This window comes from Labeo rohita, unplaced genomic scaffold, assembly GCF_022985175.1.
Source record: "Labeo rohita strain BAU-BD-2019 unplaced genomic scaffold, IGBB_LRoh.1.0 scaffold_455, whole genome shotgun sequence".
NCBI lineage: Eukaryota > Metazoa > Chordata > Actinopteri > Cypriniformes > Cyprinidae > Labeo > Labeo rohita.
The window spans coordinates 6,005-23,687 of NW_026129374.1; the positions used below are offsets into that span (position 1 = coordinate 6,005).

The 17,683-nt window shown below is 34.2% G+C and overlaps 1 protein-coding gene across 1 annotated transcript; it reads right to left on the reverse strand.

Annotated features, from left to right (window-relative positions):
* Nucleotides 1-332: 332 nt before the first annotated feature.
* On the reverse strand, nucleotides 333-7,859 carry LOC127160785 (uncharacterized; the record flags this gene model as incomplete). Its single annotated transcript, XM_051103449.1, has 8 exons — nucleotides 333-457; nucleotides 550-831; nucleotides 1,323-1,454; nucleotides 3,121-3,402; nucleotides 3,679-3,993; nucleotides 4,201-4,269; nucleotides 7,340-7,483; nucleotides 7,568-7,859. Coding segments are annotated over 8 exons (1,641 nt in total), but the record flags the coding sequence as incomplete, so codon positions are not given.
* Nucleotides 7,860-17,683: the final 9,824 nt, after the last annotated feature.

The following is a 17,683-nucleotide window of genomic DNA, read 5'->3' on the forward strand; positions in this document are numbered from 1 at the left end:
CAGGTAGGATCTAAACCATCTTGAAGCCTGCCCTTTGATATGCGCATAGTTTTGTAGTCGATCTATTAATAATAAATGCAATAAAACATGGAGAGACTCTTGAAACTTGAAGAGTGAGAAAACTTTATTGATAAAGGCAAGCAAATACAGATGACAAACAGACAGCAATAGTAAAATGAGATCTGTTTCTCTATTCTTTTATTGTATGAGAGAGAAGTTTAAACAATAAAGCCTTAGAAATAAGGTTTTTAAAATAATCATCTGTATTTATTATGATAAAAACACTAGAAAAACAAATGAATAACATCATCAGTCATGTAATTGAGATGTGCTCAATCTTGTTCAGCTCTTCTGGATCTGATGTCATAAACCAGAAGAATGACAGTAGCCACACCCACCAGAGCAGAGAGGACCAATCGGATTACAGCTTCAGTAGAACCACAACAGTGGACAGAGTCTGAGGAATAAAAACATCAAACTGAGATCAGCTCAGTCAATAAACTTTAATACCAGCATCAACATCAACTAATATCAGCAGTGCTGCTGTACCTGAACATGTGTGACAGAGTTCAGTGTTGAGATGTGTGGTCTGGTTGGTGAATGAATAAGCCACAACACAGCTGTAGGAATCATCCACACGCTCAATCTCCAGAGGTAGAGAGAGACTGATGCTGAGATCAGACACACTGATGTTGGACAATAAACTGTTTCCTTTGTACCAGGAGAGAGTCACATCACTCACATTCACCGCTGAACACACCAATGAACAATTTGATGATGATGAAGAACATTGTGAAGAGTTACTGCTGATGACAGGAACAGGCAGACGAGCTGGAAACATGAAAGAATAAAGGTCATTGCACACCGAGTCTGAAATTTTTATATGCGTTTTTCAGGGTTTTTTTCATCCCTTCCTTTCAAAATGCTTGCTACGGATGCAAAAATGCACTAAATCGAAACTGATCCAAACTTTTTTATGACAGACGAAAGTTTTGAAGGCAGTGGGTAAACGTGATTGACACAATGTGAGGTTGTATTTATTTTTTAGAGTGCGAAAATTTTGGACGAGAGTTTCGGACTCAGTGTGCAAAGACCTTAAAGATAAATGAAGATGAATGAAATTATTTAAGCAGATGAGGAAACATTAAGAGCCTTTAAGAACCAAGATTGATCAAAAGTAGGGCATTTTAAAACAAACTTAAATATAAACCTGGAAAAAAAGATTTTTTTTATTTTTTTGTATTTCTTAGTTATTTTATACTTCTTTAGATTTACTTTAATACTGAAATAAATAAAATAAATGAAACCAATAACACACTTACCATAGACAATAAAACTCTCTGTCATTTTGTCAGTCTGTAGTTGATAATCTCTGGCATGTTCAGTTGTGGTGTTTGTGATAGTCAGAGATCCAGTTTGTTTGTCCAGCTTCAGTCTGTCTCTTAATCTCCCATCTAGAATATCATCATATGCAGTCATGATGTTGGTTGTTACATTGAATTCAGCTATTTAAGTGTTTCTAAATCCAAACTTCCACTGAAAATTTGTGTTTAGAGTAACTGAATCTCCCTCCATCACTTCATCAAACACACAAAGAAGAACAGAGTTTTTCACAGATTAAAACTTCAGAATCACTTAACGTTGGTTTGATGAAGCTTCACTAAAATACTTTTACTCATTTAATTGTAAAATGAATAATATTCTGCAGCAGTACAAAGACAAAAGATGAGAAAAGAAACAGATATATGGAACAATACATTTAATAATAATAATAATAATAATAATAAATGAAATAAAACAATGTTTAATGTCACACTAAAACTAATGCTGTTGGGTTTCATAATTCATTATTATTTTGTTATATTTAATAAATCACTATTAATTGAGTTTAGACCTGAATTCAAACTTGATATGACAGTAAAATCACAGTTCAGTATGAGAATAACAGTGAATGTTAATCATCTCTCAACAATTTAACCAGTAATTTATTACATGGTACCAGAACAGAAACAATTGAATCCATTAAAACACATTTTAAACTCACCAACCAGACACCACAGACACAAACAGAACAAAACTAATTTGAGAAATAATTTCTGCAATGGTTTTAGTCCACAAATATGAAAATATAAGCTCTTCAAAACTGGTTTAATAATGAAATGACAGATGCGCTGATGTGAGAGCATGTTTTTATCTTTGATAGTGTTTGCTGTTTTCTGCGGATTATTTTAAACTCTGAAGTGTCACTTTAACCCAAATTGCAACTTGCTATAGATCTTGTTTGATGGTTTTATTTTTAAAAGTGTCATGTGAAGCTGATAAGTTAAAATGTTACTTTTTTTCAGTTTTAGTTATTTAAATACATCGAACAACTAAACTGAGAAATGTTGTCATCTGAAGCTGAAAGAAAACGTTTTTAATGTATATTTTTAATTTTTATTTATTTATTTTATTTTATTTTTCAGTTAACATTTAGATTACTTCCAAACTATTTTTTTTTTTTTCTAAGGTTTTAGTTTCAGTTTCAACCTCCTTTATTTACAGTTCAAACTGATTCCGTTCAGCGCTGATGGAGCTTCAGATTTCACTCTTTGAGGAAGAGGAATATGCAAAGACATTAAAAACTCAGTAATCAAAAATACAATGGACAGAGTCTGAGGAATAAAAACATCAAACTGAGATCAGCTGAGTCAGTAATTACGGGATAATGTACATCCAGCCGGTTGCTATCGCAGAATAAAGCCCGATTTATCAGCAGCCCGACGCGAAGCGAGGCGAAGCGGAAAAAAAAAAAAAGGCCATTACAATCGTCGCAAAATGACAGCAGCTACATTTTTTGAATCGAGAGAACCAGTCCGCGATACCAGGACGACTTAAATAATTGTACTCATTGTTATATTGGATTTAGTTTTAATGTTTTATTAGCCAACCAAACGCAAATCTTCCACGAAAGAAAAATTACTCCCTGTAAGCAGCGCTGACTGCAGGCAGTTACCCGGATGAGCCTTATTAGTTTTTACCGGTTGTTATCCGGGAATATCAAACATTGGAATGTGGTGACTGACCAATCAGTCTCGAGTATTCCAGCCGTGATATCAACTGATATCAGCGCTGCCGTACCTGAACATGTGTGACAGAGTTCAGTGTTGAGATGTGTAGTCCGGTTGGTGAATGAATAAGCCACAACACAGCTGTAGGAATCATCCAGACACTCAATCTCCAGAGGTAGAGAGAGACTGATGCTGAGATCAGACACACTGATGTTGGACAATAAACTGTTTCCTTTGTACCAGGAGAGAGTCACATCACTCACATTCACCACTGAACACACCAATGAACAATATGATGATGATGAAGAACATTGTGAAGAGTTACTGCTGATGACAGGAACAGGCAGACGAGCTGAAAACATGAGATAATAAAGTTAAACAAGGATGAAGGTATATATTTAAGCTTGAGGGAAAAAAAAACATTGAGGAACCAAGACTGATCAAAAGAAGAGCATTTACCTGATAATATTATGAACTGTTTAGTTACTTTAAGAATAAAACAGAATAAAAGATACTTTTGATTTTAATGCTGTATTTAAATAAGTTGTGTCACAATATTTGTGAAATCAAGCATGAAAGAAGCAAAATGCTGTGTGGTTTAAGTAGTCGAAGCCAATATTTAACTCACCATACACAGTGAGAATGTAATCAATCCTTAAATAGAAGATCTGTAAAACTGTAAGTTTATAACGTCCAGCATGTTTCATTGTGATGTTTGTGATGGTCAGAGATCCAGTTTGTTTGTCCAGCTTCAGTCTGTCTCTGAATCTCCCATCAAGAACACCATTATATACAGTCATGATGTCGGCCTGTTTATTGATCACAGCTATTAAAGTGTTTGCACGTCCAAAACCCCACTGAATCACTTCATCGTCCTCCATTTCAGTAAAACCAGAATGTAGAGTGACTGAATCTCCCACTAACACTTCTTTACCAAACACACCTGAAGAAAAGAGTTTTTTTTTACAGATTAAAACTTTAAAGTTACTTGATGTTGGTTTGATGAAGCTTATATATTTTTTAATAATTTAAATGTGATGTGATTAATATCCTGCATCATTTACATAATTATGATTATTTATATGATGTATAACTCACTATTTACTTTACATATGTACATTGTCATATTAATATAATATGAAAAATATACCGGGATGACTTGGCTTCTTATGAGACTCCCCTGCTTTGCACATGGTTTGTCTTAAAGCATATTGAAGTGCTGCATAGACATATAAACAGCAATAAAAACTTGATTTTCACCACAGGGGGTCTGTAATCTTCTGCTTGCATGTCGTTCTTTTCTAGCTTAAAGGGCTATACTAGCTTAAAACATCCACCCTGTTATGGTACACATTGCATAACATTGCATTGCATACAGCAACTCATGCAGGGTCTCGCAGCCCTGGACTCTGCTGGTGAGTGTTTTCTGGACAAAACCAAACCAAAACTAATTTGCCCACACTTTGAATTTTAATACAGTTCTGGCCTGTAACAGTGAATGTTGATCCTTTCTGAATAATTTAACAATTTTAAGTAATTTATTACATAGTACGCAGAAGCAACTGAAGCCATAAAACACATTTCAGACTCACCATCCAGATGCCAGAAACACAAACAGAACAACACAGTCAGAAACATCTTTCAAACCGTTTTCAGTCCAGAAATCATGAGAAGACAAACTCTTAAAAACTGGTTCACTAATAAATTGAAGCTGCTCTGTAGTAAAATGAAGTGAAACTCCACCTTCATCTAAAATAAGTGCACATCTTTAAGTGTTAATGCATGTTACCATCTAGGACCTTTTTTTTTTTTTTTGGCAATTTTTTTCACACTCTAAACATTGTCACTTTCAGCTCCAGTAGACCTCAACTTCCTGTACGTCAATGGTGTCATTTTCAGCAGTAATAAACTGACGTACTGTATGACTTGTGAAAAGTGTCTTAAAGAAGCAGTTTGTTCTTGTCATGAGACCCTGAGAGTGGCAACTCAATTGAACTGGAATTCCAGACACTATTGTGTCCAAAAAGGGAAATTCTGTCTACACAATAAAAAAAGTACCACTTTTTAATAATAGTACCACAAAGAAGACATTTTTAGTGAGAAAACAAATGACACCCAGCTGAACAACAAAAGCAATCAGACGGAACTAGTGGAATCAGTGACAGAGGATACTGAGCAAATCACTCCTGATAACATGCCGATTCAGGCTGAACCACTAGATGGTGTTGTTGATCCGCAGATGAACACAAACACAACAGACTACAGACATTTAAAGACTTTATTGTTGACTGTCGGAGGAAATGGGGGCCAATAGGTTGTGTTTATGTTCTCAAAGTATATAACTATATAACTATCAAACAGTGGCGGCTACTGGTCTGTCAAATAGGGGAAGCTCATTTTCGGCCTACATCATAAAATTGTCTATTTATTTATTCACAAGAATGTGCCTTATTGTCATAAGTAAGTCACAATGCAAACAATCGTAAAAAAAAAAGCTTTAGTTTTATTATGCAAAATATGATGTATTTTTTCTTTTAGTCAGATGCTACTATATAGTATAAATATTTTGCAATTTAAATAAGGTTATTATGGAGATTTATTTATTTATTTATTTATTTATAAAGTATTTTAATAGAAATATAAGGTTTCATTATGTTATGTTAAAATTTTTCAAGATTACTATTTATATATATATATATATATATATATATATATATATATATATATATATATATATATTTATATTTATATTTATATTTATATTAATTTATAGTCATCCTCCATGTTAATATTTAATGTAGTAATCTATATATATATATATATTGATTACTACATTAAATATTAACATGAATGAATGAATGAACGATCTAAAAAAAATATTAAACTCTGTAAAAGTGAAACAAGGAATGTGGTGTATAATTGTGTGAAATGTATGATGAAAATCAAGCAATTTCGCCAAGCAAATATAAAGAAATAGGTTGCAGCAGTTTTTATTTCGACTGAACTTGAGAAATCCACGATGGGACTGAGCGCGAATAGCTCCAGCGATTCCTTATAGTACAAAATCGCTGTCAGTCAAAAGGAGATGCAATCTTTCGACAGACCCTCCAATCATCACGCAGAAGCTCGGCGTCCAGGCCAGCCCACTCCTCATTTGCTCCTCATTCACCCCCAGAGACGCTGAGCGTCCGTGGGCGGGACATAATCGCAGCGTTTATCCAATGACCGTCTAGTTTCAAAGCACTGAAAAAAAACGTTCAAAGCAGCCGCATTGAAGTCAATGGACGCTGGGCTTCAACGGGGAAATGCACTGTGACGCTACGGGAATGTATGAGAAGAAAATCAAGTCAGCCGACCTGCTATATCTAACTGATTCTGAACGAACTCGTCTTTGAGATGAACGTTTTCTAACGCATTTTTAGTCAATAAAATGTTAGTACAATAGTACATAATTTGACCATTAATTTTGTGACATTATAGGGGAAGCTGAGCTTCCCTTGCAGTCTTAAAGAAATCGCCACTGCTATCAAAGTATATATAATTATTATTATAACGTCTCCCAAATCAGCATTTTCTCAGGTTAAAGGAGACACTAGAAGTTATTATTTTATTATTGTGGGTAGAAAATTAAAAATAAAACTAATGAGCTTGATAATAATGTAAACATTTACAAATGATATTTTAGTAATGCAAATCTTTATAGGTGGTCCACTGCAAAACTATTAATCATACAGTTAGTATTCCAGGAGGAGCTCAACATAATAAATACAATAAAACATGGAGAGATTCTTGAACCTCAGAGTGAGAAAACTTTATTGATAAACTGGATTTCTGAAAAATCGGAGTCTGAAAATGCAAGGAGAGAGTGCTTATGAGTGCTTAGAGCTTCAGTATCAGAGATGTCTGATATATACAATAATATGAACAACACTACACTACCTTTAAATGTGATTTGAGGTCATTTTGAAAGTCTCCAATTAAATAGGAAAGATTGGATTGTAAAAACAACAACAAAAACAATTAAAGGAAAGCATGTTAGCCTATATATACTAATCTAACATAACCAATGAAATATTTGGTAATCATCAGTATTTATTATGACAAGCACTCACATTTACTTTTAAGCATTAATGAGAGAATACATTGCTGTTTGTTTTTCAAATCATCTTCTGGAGTGGAAATGAGCCACCTAAAATACACACATATACTAGTATGTGAATATACAAAACAATTACAAATAAATGAAGATTAAGAAATGATTATGAGAAATTACATCATCAATCATGTACCTGATTTGTGAATATGTGCTTGATCTTGTTCAGCTCTTCTGGATCTGATGTCATAAACCAGAAGAATGACAGTAGCCACACCCACCAGAGCAGAGAGGACCAATCGGATCACAGCTTCAGTTGGACCACAACAGTGGACAGAGTCTGAGGAATAAAAACATTGAGATCAGCTCAGTCAATAAACACTAATATCAGCACCAACATCAACTAGTATCAGTGCTGCTGTACCTGAACATGTGTGACAGAGTTCAGTGTTGAGATGTGTGGTCCGGTTGGTGAATGAATAAGCCACAACACAGCTGTAGGAATCATCCACACGCTCAATCTCCAGAGGTAGAGAGAGACTGATGCTGAGATCAGACACACTGATGCTGGACAATAAACTGTTTCCTTTGTACCAGGAGAGAGTCACATGACTCACATTCACCACTGAACACACCAATGAACAATATGATGATGATGAAGAACATTGTGAAGAGTTACTGCTGATGACAGGAACAGGCAGATGAGCTGAAAAAGATCAGAGAATAAAAAGAAATAAGGATAAATGAAGATATTTAAGCAGACGAGGAAACATGAGAGGAACCAAGACTGATCAAAAGTACAACATTTAAAATCAATTTAATAGAAAAGTTAAGCTAAAAAACTTTTTTTGTAATTCTAAGTAATTTGATACATCTTTAGATTTACTTTAATGTTGCAATAAATAAAGAAACCAATAATACACTCATCATAGACAGCGAGACTGAAACTCTCAGTCAGTTTGTTAGTCTGTCGTTTATAATTTCCAGTGTGTTCAGTTGTGATGTTTGTGATGGTCAGAGATCCAGTTTGATTGTCCAGCTTCAGTCTGTCTCTGAATCTCCCATCAAGAACATCATCATATACAGTCATGCTGTCGGCTGTTACATTGATTTTAGCTATTAAAATGAATTCATTAAAAAAAAATCTCCACTGAATCATATCATCATGCTTCATTTCAGTAAGACCAGAGTTTATAGTGACTAAATCTCCCTCCTTCACTAACACCGACTTCAGTACTGTAACACCAAACAGAAAGAGAACAAAAAGAAACAAGTTTCATCACGGACAAAACTGGTTATTTGATGGTTTACTAAAATAAATAGTTTTAAGTTTAATTTTAAAAATGGATATAATCAAGAATCAACAGAAGCTTATATATATAGACTCACCACCATAGACAAGAAGATGCATAGACTTGATCACACTGTTGGTCTGTAGTGTGTAAAGTCCAGTATGTTCAGTTGTGGTGTTTGTGATGGTCAGAGATCCAGTTTGATTGTCCAGCTTCAGTCTGTGTCTGAATCTCCCATCAAGAACATCATCATATACAGTCATGCTGTCGGCCCGTTTATTGATTTCAGCTATTACAGTCTTCTCACTATATCCAAACCTCCACTGAATCACATCCTCATCCATTATTTCAGTAAGACTAGAGTTTAGAGTGACTGAATCTCCCTCCAGCACTTCTTCAAACACACCTGAAGATTAAAGCTTCAAAATCACTTCACTAAAATACTAAAATAATCATTTAAATGTGAAGGTAATAATTTTCTGCAGAAGTACCAAAGACAAAAGATGACAATTGAAAAGAGAAATAGAGTTTTATAGAGTAAATTATCTAAACAGAACGATTTTATACAAGTAACATTAATGCTGTTGGCATGCGTTCACACTTGTAGTCTGGTTCTCTTGGTTCGTTTGGACCGGACCAAAAAAAGTGATACATTTGGTCCTGGTCCGCTTAGCGTTCACACTAGCATTTTGACAGCGTAAGGCATTTTAAAAGGCATCATAAGGCACTTTACCTCCTCATTGCTTCATGTTTTCCCTCTGCTCATTTTGCTTGCGCCTTTAAATCATATCGCATAGTGTAGCATCTTGTCAGCACATCCTGTTTTGGTTCATTTAGAAGTATTTGAGCTCGTTTGGAAGTGGACCGTGATCTCTTTAGCAGTCTCAGTCCACTTTTGTTTGGTACGCACCAGAGTTTGGCAGCATTCACACTTACTCAAATAAACTGTACTGACAGAGCAATCACGAGTTTGTAATCGAACCAAGCACATGAGTAAACACACCTTCATGTGTAACTGAATCAATCACTAACTGAATGCCCTGAATAAGTTCTCAGCTTAATATCATGGTGTATTTATATATGAGAATAACAGTTAAATATATAATGAATAATATGTTAATCCTCTATAACTAATTTAACCAGTAATTTATTTCAAACTCACCATCCAGACGCCATAAACACAAACAGAACAAAACTAATCTGAGAAACATTTTCTTCATCGGTTCACTGAAAAGTCCACGACAATGATGCTTAAAATGTCTGAAAACACGCCTGAACTGTGATATTTATCTGGATGAATCCTCCCCCAACCTCAGTTTCCGTTCACACCTTTGTCTTCTTTAACATCACGAAAATCAACAAGCTTTTGCTGATCTTACATTTTCAAATGAATTCTGGGCCTGAATGAAAACTATGAAAAACGTGACATATTGGATTAGAAATCAGTATTTACTGGTGTTTTATTTAGTGTTGTGAGCTTTCAATCATATTTGACCTCTGACAGGGCTGTGCAATGTTGAAAAAAACAAAAATCAAAGTTTGGATTTTGTTTAGACTCCCAAAGCTTCTCCATTAATGTGGTTTGTACATTCCTTTGAGCATTTTTACCTCTATAAGGGAATTTTATATAATCTTTTATGTTAAATTCTAATACCTAATTTAAAAATGGTATTAGAATAACAAAACACTATAGGGCTGTTACAAATCAAATGAAATCAATATTAACAACATTGTCTTAATAAGTGAGTCACTGAATCATTCATTCAACCAATTTGTTTAAAACGGCAGACTGATTCAGGAACGACACAAGTGACTGTATTTATTAACAAATATTTGAATCATTAACTTGCAAGTTTTGTTAAAAAAAAACACAGATTCATTCAGTAACAAACACCGTTTCATGCTCTTCTGTGGATTTATATTCTATTAATTGTGAAACAGAGCAACAACAAACAATTTTATGTCTAAAATATAACTTAATGTTAACTTTTTTTTTGAACTGTTGCATAAAATCAATATCACATTTGCAATCATGCTGATGTTGAGGAAAAGAGCACTCTTGCTCCTGTGATATTGCTTAACTCAGGCATATGACGCAAGTATAAAAAGATATTCAAAGTCATACAGAGTTTATCCTCATATCTTGACCTCTGTGGTCATTTTAACTTGCATTGCATAAGCTACTGCAGGCAGTGAATGCGCACATGAGGAGTTTATCGTACTATAGGAGAATTCACAGCAATCACAAACATCCAGCACAAGCTGTTTATCCACTGACAGATCAAACCAGATTTCTGTACAGATTCTGTTTAAAACAAATGAGAAAAATATTGCAGGGTGTGTTTTTAGAGTGTAGCCATAAGGTTTGCATGTGTTTTTACACAGGCACGTGCACAGGTAAGGCTCAACCTGTGCAGAGCACGTTACCTTTATCTCTTGGTGGCGGTTTTTCTCTTGGTGGTGCATTTTTTACATTTTTTTTTTTTTTTCATTCAAGTTACATTGCATTTTTGGAGATACATCTTTATTGGAAATATATAATTTTAAATAATGAAGGCAAGCCAGTGGATATTACAGACAAATCTATACTTCAACATATGCTGATAATGGTTTATAACCATCTTAATTTATGATATTAATATTTCTCTTGTGGCCTGTATTGAATATCGGTGCATGAAATAAAGCTGCTCTTAATTTTCATTGATGACGGCAGGGTTAAAGATTTTAGGTATAGAAAATTATAGGTAAAAAAATCTATACAAATTATATAAAATTATATAAAAAAATATTAATATATATATAATTAATTGTAAAAAATTAATAGACATGTTTTTGGTTTGTCTATTTTTTTTTTTTTTTTGTTTGTTTTTTTTTTTTTTTTTTTTAAAAAACATTTTCAATGAGGAGTAAGCAGATATCTTACTCTTTTATTATCTTCACAGCGCGTCATGCGCTATGAAATTATTCCGGGGCAAATTAATTAATTAAAAGTAACCTAATAATAATAGCCTGACAATAATAAGCCTTATAATAAAAAGAATGTAAAGGCCTACATTAGTTGGAAATGCTAAATCCTCTTAATATTGACAATATTTGATGCTTTTGACAATATCTATCGTTGACACATGATACGACACAATGCTATAAGAGACGGTATTTCTATAGTTTCTTATCATCTCCAATTGTGACTGGAATTGTGTTGGATATAATTATTTAAATTATATTTCAAAATAGTTTGGCAAAAAATACTTTTGCATTACCTTCCCCTCTTCTCAGTGACGCTCATAAACATGTTAACCAAATAATTAGCTTATAAAACCAAACAGAACAGCTAAAAAATATTTATCTTCAAACTATATTATTATTATTATTATGGTTATTAATAGTAAATAAATCTAAAGGTTTTGAGACCATTATTTTGTGTAAATTCATTTGTCATTAAGATGTGACCAATAAAATGGGGAGGGGTGGGGTGCCCTTTTTCAGTTTCAGCACATGCCCCTCAAAAGGTCTGTGCAAGGCCCTGGCTGCATCAGTACAGCAGATGAATATATAAAGCCTGTAAAAATAAATAAATGATCAATGTAACATAGTTGCATGAGAAATTACATCATTTAGGCTTCTGATGTGTGAATATGTGCTTGATCTTGTTCAGCTCTTCTGGATCTGATGTCATAAACCAGAAGAATGCCAGTAGCCACGCCCACGAGAGCAGAAAGGACCAATCAGATCACAGCTTCAGTAGAACCACAACAGTGGACAGAGTCTGAGGAATAAAAACATCAAACTGAGATCAGCTCAGTCAATAAACGCTAATATCAGCACCAACATCAATAATATCAGCACTGCCGTACCTGAACATGTGTGACAGAGTTTGCTGATGTCCAGATGTTGAGTCTGGTTGCTGATGGGATTGTTGATCACACAGCTGTAGGTGTTTTTATCCTGATATTCCACCTCCAGAGGTAGAGAGAGACTGATGCTGAGATCAGACACACTGATGCTGGACAATAAACTGTTTCCTTTGTACCAGGAGAGAGTCACATCACTCACATTCACTGCTGAACACAACAGCACACATTTGGAGACTGATGATGATGATGATGATGGTGATGAACAACAGTAGCTGCTAATGACAGGAACAGGCAGATGAGAAGGAAAGATAATTGAGGATGAATAAATATATTAAAGCAGACAGGGAAGAAACATTAAGAGGAACCAAGAATTATTAAAACTACAACATAAAAAAACCCTGAAAAACACGAAAAGGCTGTTTTGTAATTCTGAATAATTCAATAATTCATCTTAACGCTAAAATAAATAAAATGAAACCAATAACACACTTACCATAGACAGTGGGACTGAAACTCTGAATCAGTTTGTTAAAATCTATTTTATGATCTCCAGCATGTTCATTTTTTTTATTCTTTAGGGGGCTATATACACGAATTCGTGATCGCCTCAGTCACCTTTGACTTTCATATGAAAATTGCGGCAGACTTCGATCGGCTTTCTTTCAACGGCCTTCCCGTCTTTCTTTCAGCGCATTCTTCAATTCGCAGACCACGGTGGCGCAGAGCGAAAACAAAGGACAAGCTCTGTGTTTATTGATAGACTGTTATAACATCTGCATCTGTGCAATTTAAATACAGTATATAAAATATCATGGGGGAGCAATCGGTTCCTCACCTACTGTAACCTAGTTTTTTTTTTTTTGTGTGTGTGTGTACAGTAAACAGGTGTGTGTGTGAACAGAAAGACTTGTATTTGGCTTATTCAGTAATCAAATGTTATACCTATCTATACAATACAATAAATTGGAATATTGCATAATATAGTATACCACCCCTATTAGTCCAATACACACACACACAAATATATATATATATAGATATATATAGATAGATAGATAGATAGATAGATAGATAGATAGATAGATTTGTTTTATTATTGTTATTATTATTATTATTATTATTATTATTATTATTATTATTATTTTATTATTATTTTTAAATAAATAATGGGGGCTGAGCCACCCTAAAATGAAAATCCTAGAATCGCCCCTGGTTGTGGTGTTTGTGATGGTCAGAGATCCAGTTTGTTTGTCCAGCTTCAGTCTGTCTCTGAATCTCCCATCAAGAACATCATCATATACAGTCATGCTGTCAGCCCGTTTATTGATTTCAGCTAGTGAAGTGTTTTCATTTCAAAACCATGTCAATCTTATTGAACACACCTGATTCAGATAACCAGCTGAATGAACTGTTTCGATTGATATAGTCCCTACACAGTGTTCTTTGCTCCCTGCTCACTGAGCACAGGAAATCCAGTGAAATTTACTTCAAAACATTGTTTCACAGATTTGCGCTAGGCCATGGCCTGCAGTGTCTTCACACACAGACGAAACTTACTTGTGAAGTGTGACATAATATTTCTCTGTAAATAAATACTATTAAATTTCAGGTCTCGCACACTTTCATGCCCTTTGAATGGAAAATATACATTCCCTTTGAACTGGTATCATGGTGGAATATCCTGTGGTCTAATCGAACAAATTTCTTAAGTGATAAGAGATACACACAAAATGTGCAGAGCAGTGGCACGCAAGGACTGGAATTGAGACACTATTTACACATTTATGAGCACACCCCTGCCCCTAAACTATGGTGGCCGAGGGAGCTCAATCCGCTGCAACACATGCAAACAGAAAAATACGACAACAAATAAAAAAAAAAAAACATCATCAGTTTGACAACACAGGCGTTGCGATTCCTCGCAACACAAACACAAATATGGAAATGCGCTGCAAATTCTCACAACACAACCAAACACAGGAATGCGCAGCAAACACAAACGGGCTGCAAATAGCACGGACCACAACGGAAATGTTTCAGGGGGACTTCAAAAAGTGACGAACCCAGCTGGAACCTGATTATTATTATTATTATTATTATTATTATTATTTGGTTTTTATTCAGTTTCATCATCTAAACAAAAAAACAAGGCAACTTTGCACATTTCAAATTGCAAATTCAACTGCAAAATAAATAAATAAATAAATAAATAAATAACAGCAGAAAGAGAAAACACACAAAATGAACACAAACATACAAAAAAAAAAAAAAAAAAAAAGGAAGGGCAGTTGCATAATTTGAAAAGAGAGGGTTTCAAGGTAAATTTTAAGATTAGTGTTACAAAATGTAATATATAATGGTTTCTTCTGACTTACTTTTGACTTGTGAATATAAAACTTTGCTAAGATAATTAAGAAATATTATTGTTTAAGAAAATTAAAACAAATTTCATAAAAATCTAAATTAGGGGTTTGCTTAATTTCTTTGTTATGTTTATTTTAAACTCAGTCCAAAATGAAATAGCATAAGGGCAATAGAAAAATAAATGTTCAATATCTGAACCTGATTATTTGTTCAGTGGCTTTTGGTCAGAGAGGTGTTGTCTGTGAACTAAAAGGTGAGTTTTTTGTTTAACATCCTGATCATATGATTCATTGGTCTTTTGGATATTATTAGACTAATCTGGCGAATCACACACTTAACTGTGAAACGTTATTAACTTAATTGCAAATAAATATATAAATAAATAAATATATTAAAATAAATATAATGTTCAAAGTTCAAAAAAAAAAAAAAAAAAAAAAAAAAAAAAAAAAACTGCAAGGCTTTATTAATAGTTAAAATCAGGTCAAAATTCAGGTCCCAGCTGGGTTCATCACTTTTTGAGGTCCCCCTGAAACACTGTGGTCCGTGCTATTTGCAGCACGTTTGTGTGTTTGGTTGTGTTGTGAGAATTGGCAGCGCGTTTCCATATTTGTGTTTGTGTTGCGAGGATTTGCAGCGCCTGTGTTGTCAAACTGATGAAAATGTTTTCTTAATTTGTTGTCATTTTTTTCTGTTTGCAAATGCAACTACAGTCACAGTTCATTAAAAAAAAAAGGCAAAACAATTGATTTCTTAGATGCGACTGCCACCTCTATCTGCAGTAAATCTCATCCTGTGTTCTGTACACTGAACACAAAAACACAGGCAAACTAGGAAACACAGAAACTAGAAATTACACTGTAAAAAAAAAAAAATTGATTCAACTTAAAATTTGTTACCCTGCAGACTTAAAAGACTTAAAGTTCAGTCATCTCAAATAAGTTTAGTCAACTTAAAATGTTAAGTTGTACTAAGTGAAAACTTAGATATTTGAGTTGACTAAACAAACAATTTGGTTTGTTAAACTTAAAAGCTGTGCTTGTTAGCCAGCTGCCTTAAAATTTTAAGTTGAATTAACATCTAAGTTGTCACTTAGGACATCTTAACATTTCAAGTTGACTAAACTTTTTGAGTTGACTAAACTTAAAATTTTAAGGCAGCTGGGTAACAAGCCCAGCTTTTCAGTTTAACAAACCAAATTGTTTATTTAGTCAAGTTTTAACTTAGTACTAAAAACCAAATTGTTTATTTGAGTTGACTGAACTCTGCAGGGAACAAATTATTTTAAGTTGACTCAACAAATTGTTTTTTTGTTTGTTTGTTTGTTTTGTTTTTTACAGTGTAGTCCTAGTTTCTTTCTTCTCTTTTCCTAAAAAAAATGTAAGCTGAATCAACAAATAGTTTTTTACAGTGTAAGAAGAGCTATTCAACAATCAGCAATTGTTATGACCTGGCTCATAAAGAGGACACTTAACAAAATTTGGTTCAGTAAAGATATTATTTAAACCAAAACAAGTCTTGGGAAAACAACACAAGAACAAATCAATAAAAGGTTGGAAATTGAATTTTTTTAAAAAAGCTGTGTAAATGTGGAAGCAAGATGGGAACAAAGAAAAACCCAAATCTCACTCAAAATGAGATAGGGTGAGACTAAAACCAGGAGCTTTCTAAATAGGGTGCCACAGGTGTTGCTCCTTCCCAGCACAGCAGTCCTGCCCACCAAGGAGGAGCCTCTGCCCTGGAACTCTCACCAAAAAGAAGCACACAAAAAAATGACAAGACACATGCAACCTAGGAACCAATTAGAACATAACACACAAACAAGGGTAGCACATGACATGGTCACATGAGGGGCAAGGAACACATGGGACATTTCAGAAAACAATGGCAAGAGTCCGGGGTGAAGTGCCCTCTAGTTGGAGTTCATGCGCACTCCAGCTGGCAATTGTGACACAAACCTTTTCTTTATTTGCTAAATTATAAAGAACACTAAGTTTAAGGATTTATTATAAAAAAAATTATGATTAAGTCTTTAACAGCCATTTTTTGGAGCAAACTCCATAGATATTTAGATAAATACACTAGATAAATAGAGAAAACCATAGAAGTATTATTTTTCTTTTTTTTTTTTTTCCCAGCATTAGTAAGTGCACACATGTAATGCAATGTTTGTTTCATTCACACTGGTAGCCAGAAGGTGCCTTCACACAGTAAATCCATAAGTAAAATTTATAGAAGACATAAATCATATGACGTTCCTAACGCTATCTCATGACCAGTTCGTACATATTTTTTATAAGGTGGATAATTCATATGATTTTGCACAACCTCATTCATATGAATTTGTACATTTTCAGTGATGGGTAGGTTAATAGCTCTTGCAGTTCTTTAAAGTCATACACCAATCTGAGCCGCTTGAAGTCAAACACACCTAGAAATTTATTTGACAATAGGCGCCTGTTGGACAGGCTGAGTCGAACACACCTCTTGTTCAGCTCTTCTGGATCTGATGTCATAAACCAGAACAATGACAGTGGCCAAACCCACCAGAGCAGAGAGGACCAATCGAATCACAGCTTCAGTAGAACCACAACAGTGGACAGAGTCTGAGGAATAAAAACATCAAACTGAGATCAACTCAGTTAATAAATGTTAACATCACTGCCGACATCAACTAATATCAGCAGTGCTGCCGTACCTGAACATGTGTGACAGAGTTTGCTGATGTCCAGAAGTTGAGTCTGGTTGCTGATGAGATGAGATCCTGATGATGATGATGGACAGTCTGTGCTGATGACAGAAACAGGCAGCTGAGCTGAAGACATGAAAAAACAAAGATAAATAAGGGATGGACAAAGATATTCAAGCAGATAAGGAAGAAACACTGAGAGGAATATGACTGATCAAAAATAGACCTTTTAAAAAAATCTGACATACAGAGCAAAGAAAGTTATATTTAATCTATATTTAAAAATGTAACAATAAATCAACATGTAAATAATAATGATTTCAGTTAAATTTACTTCAAAT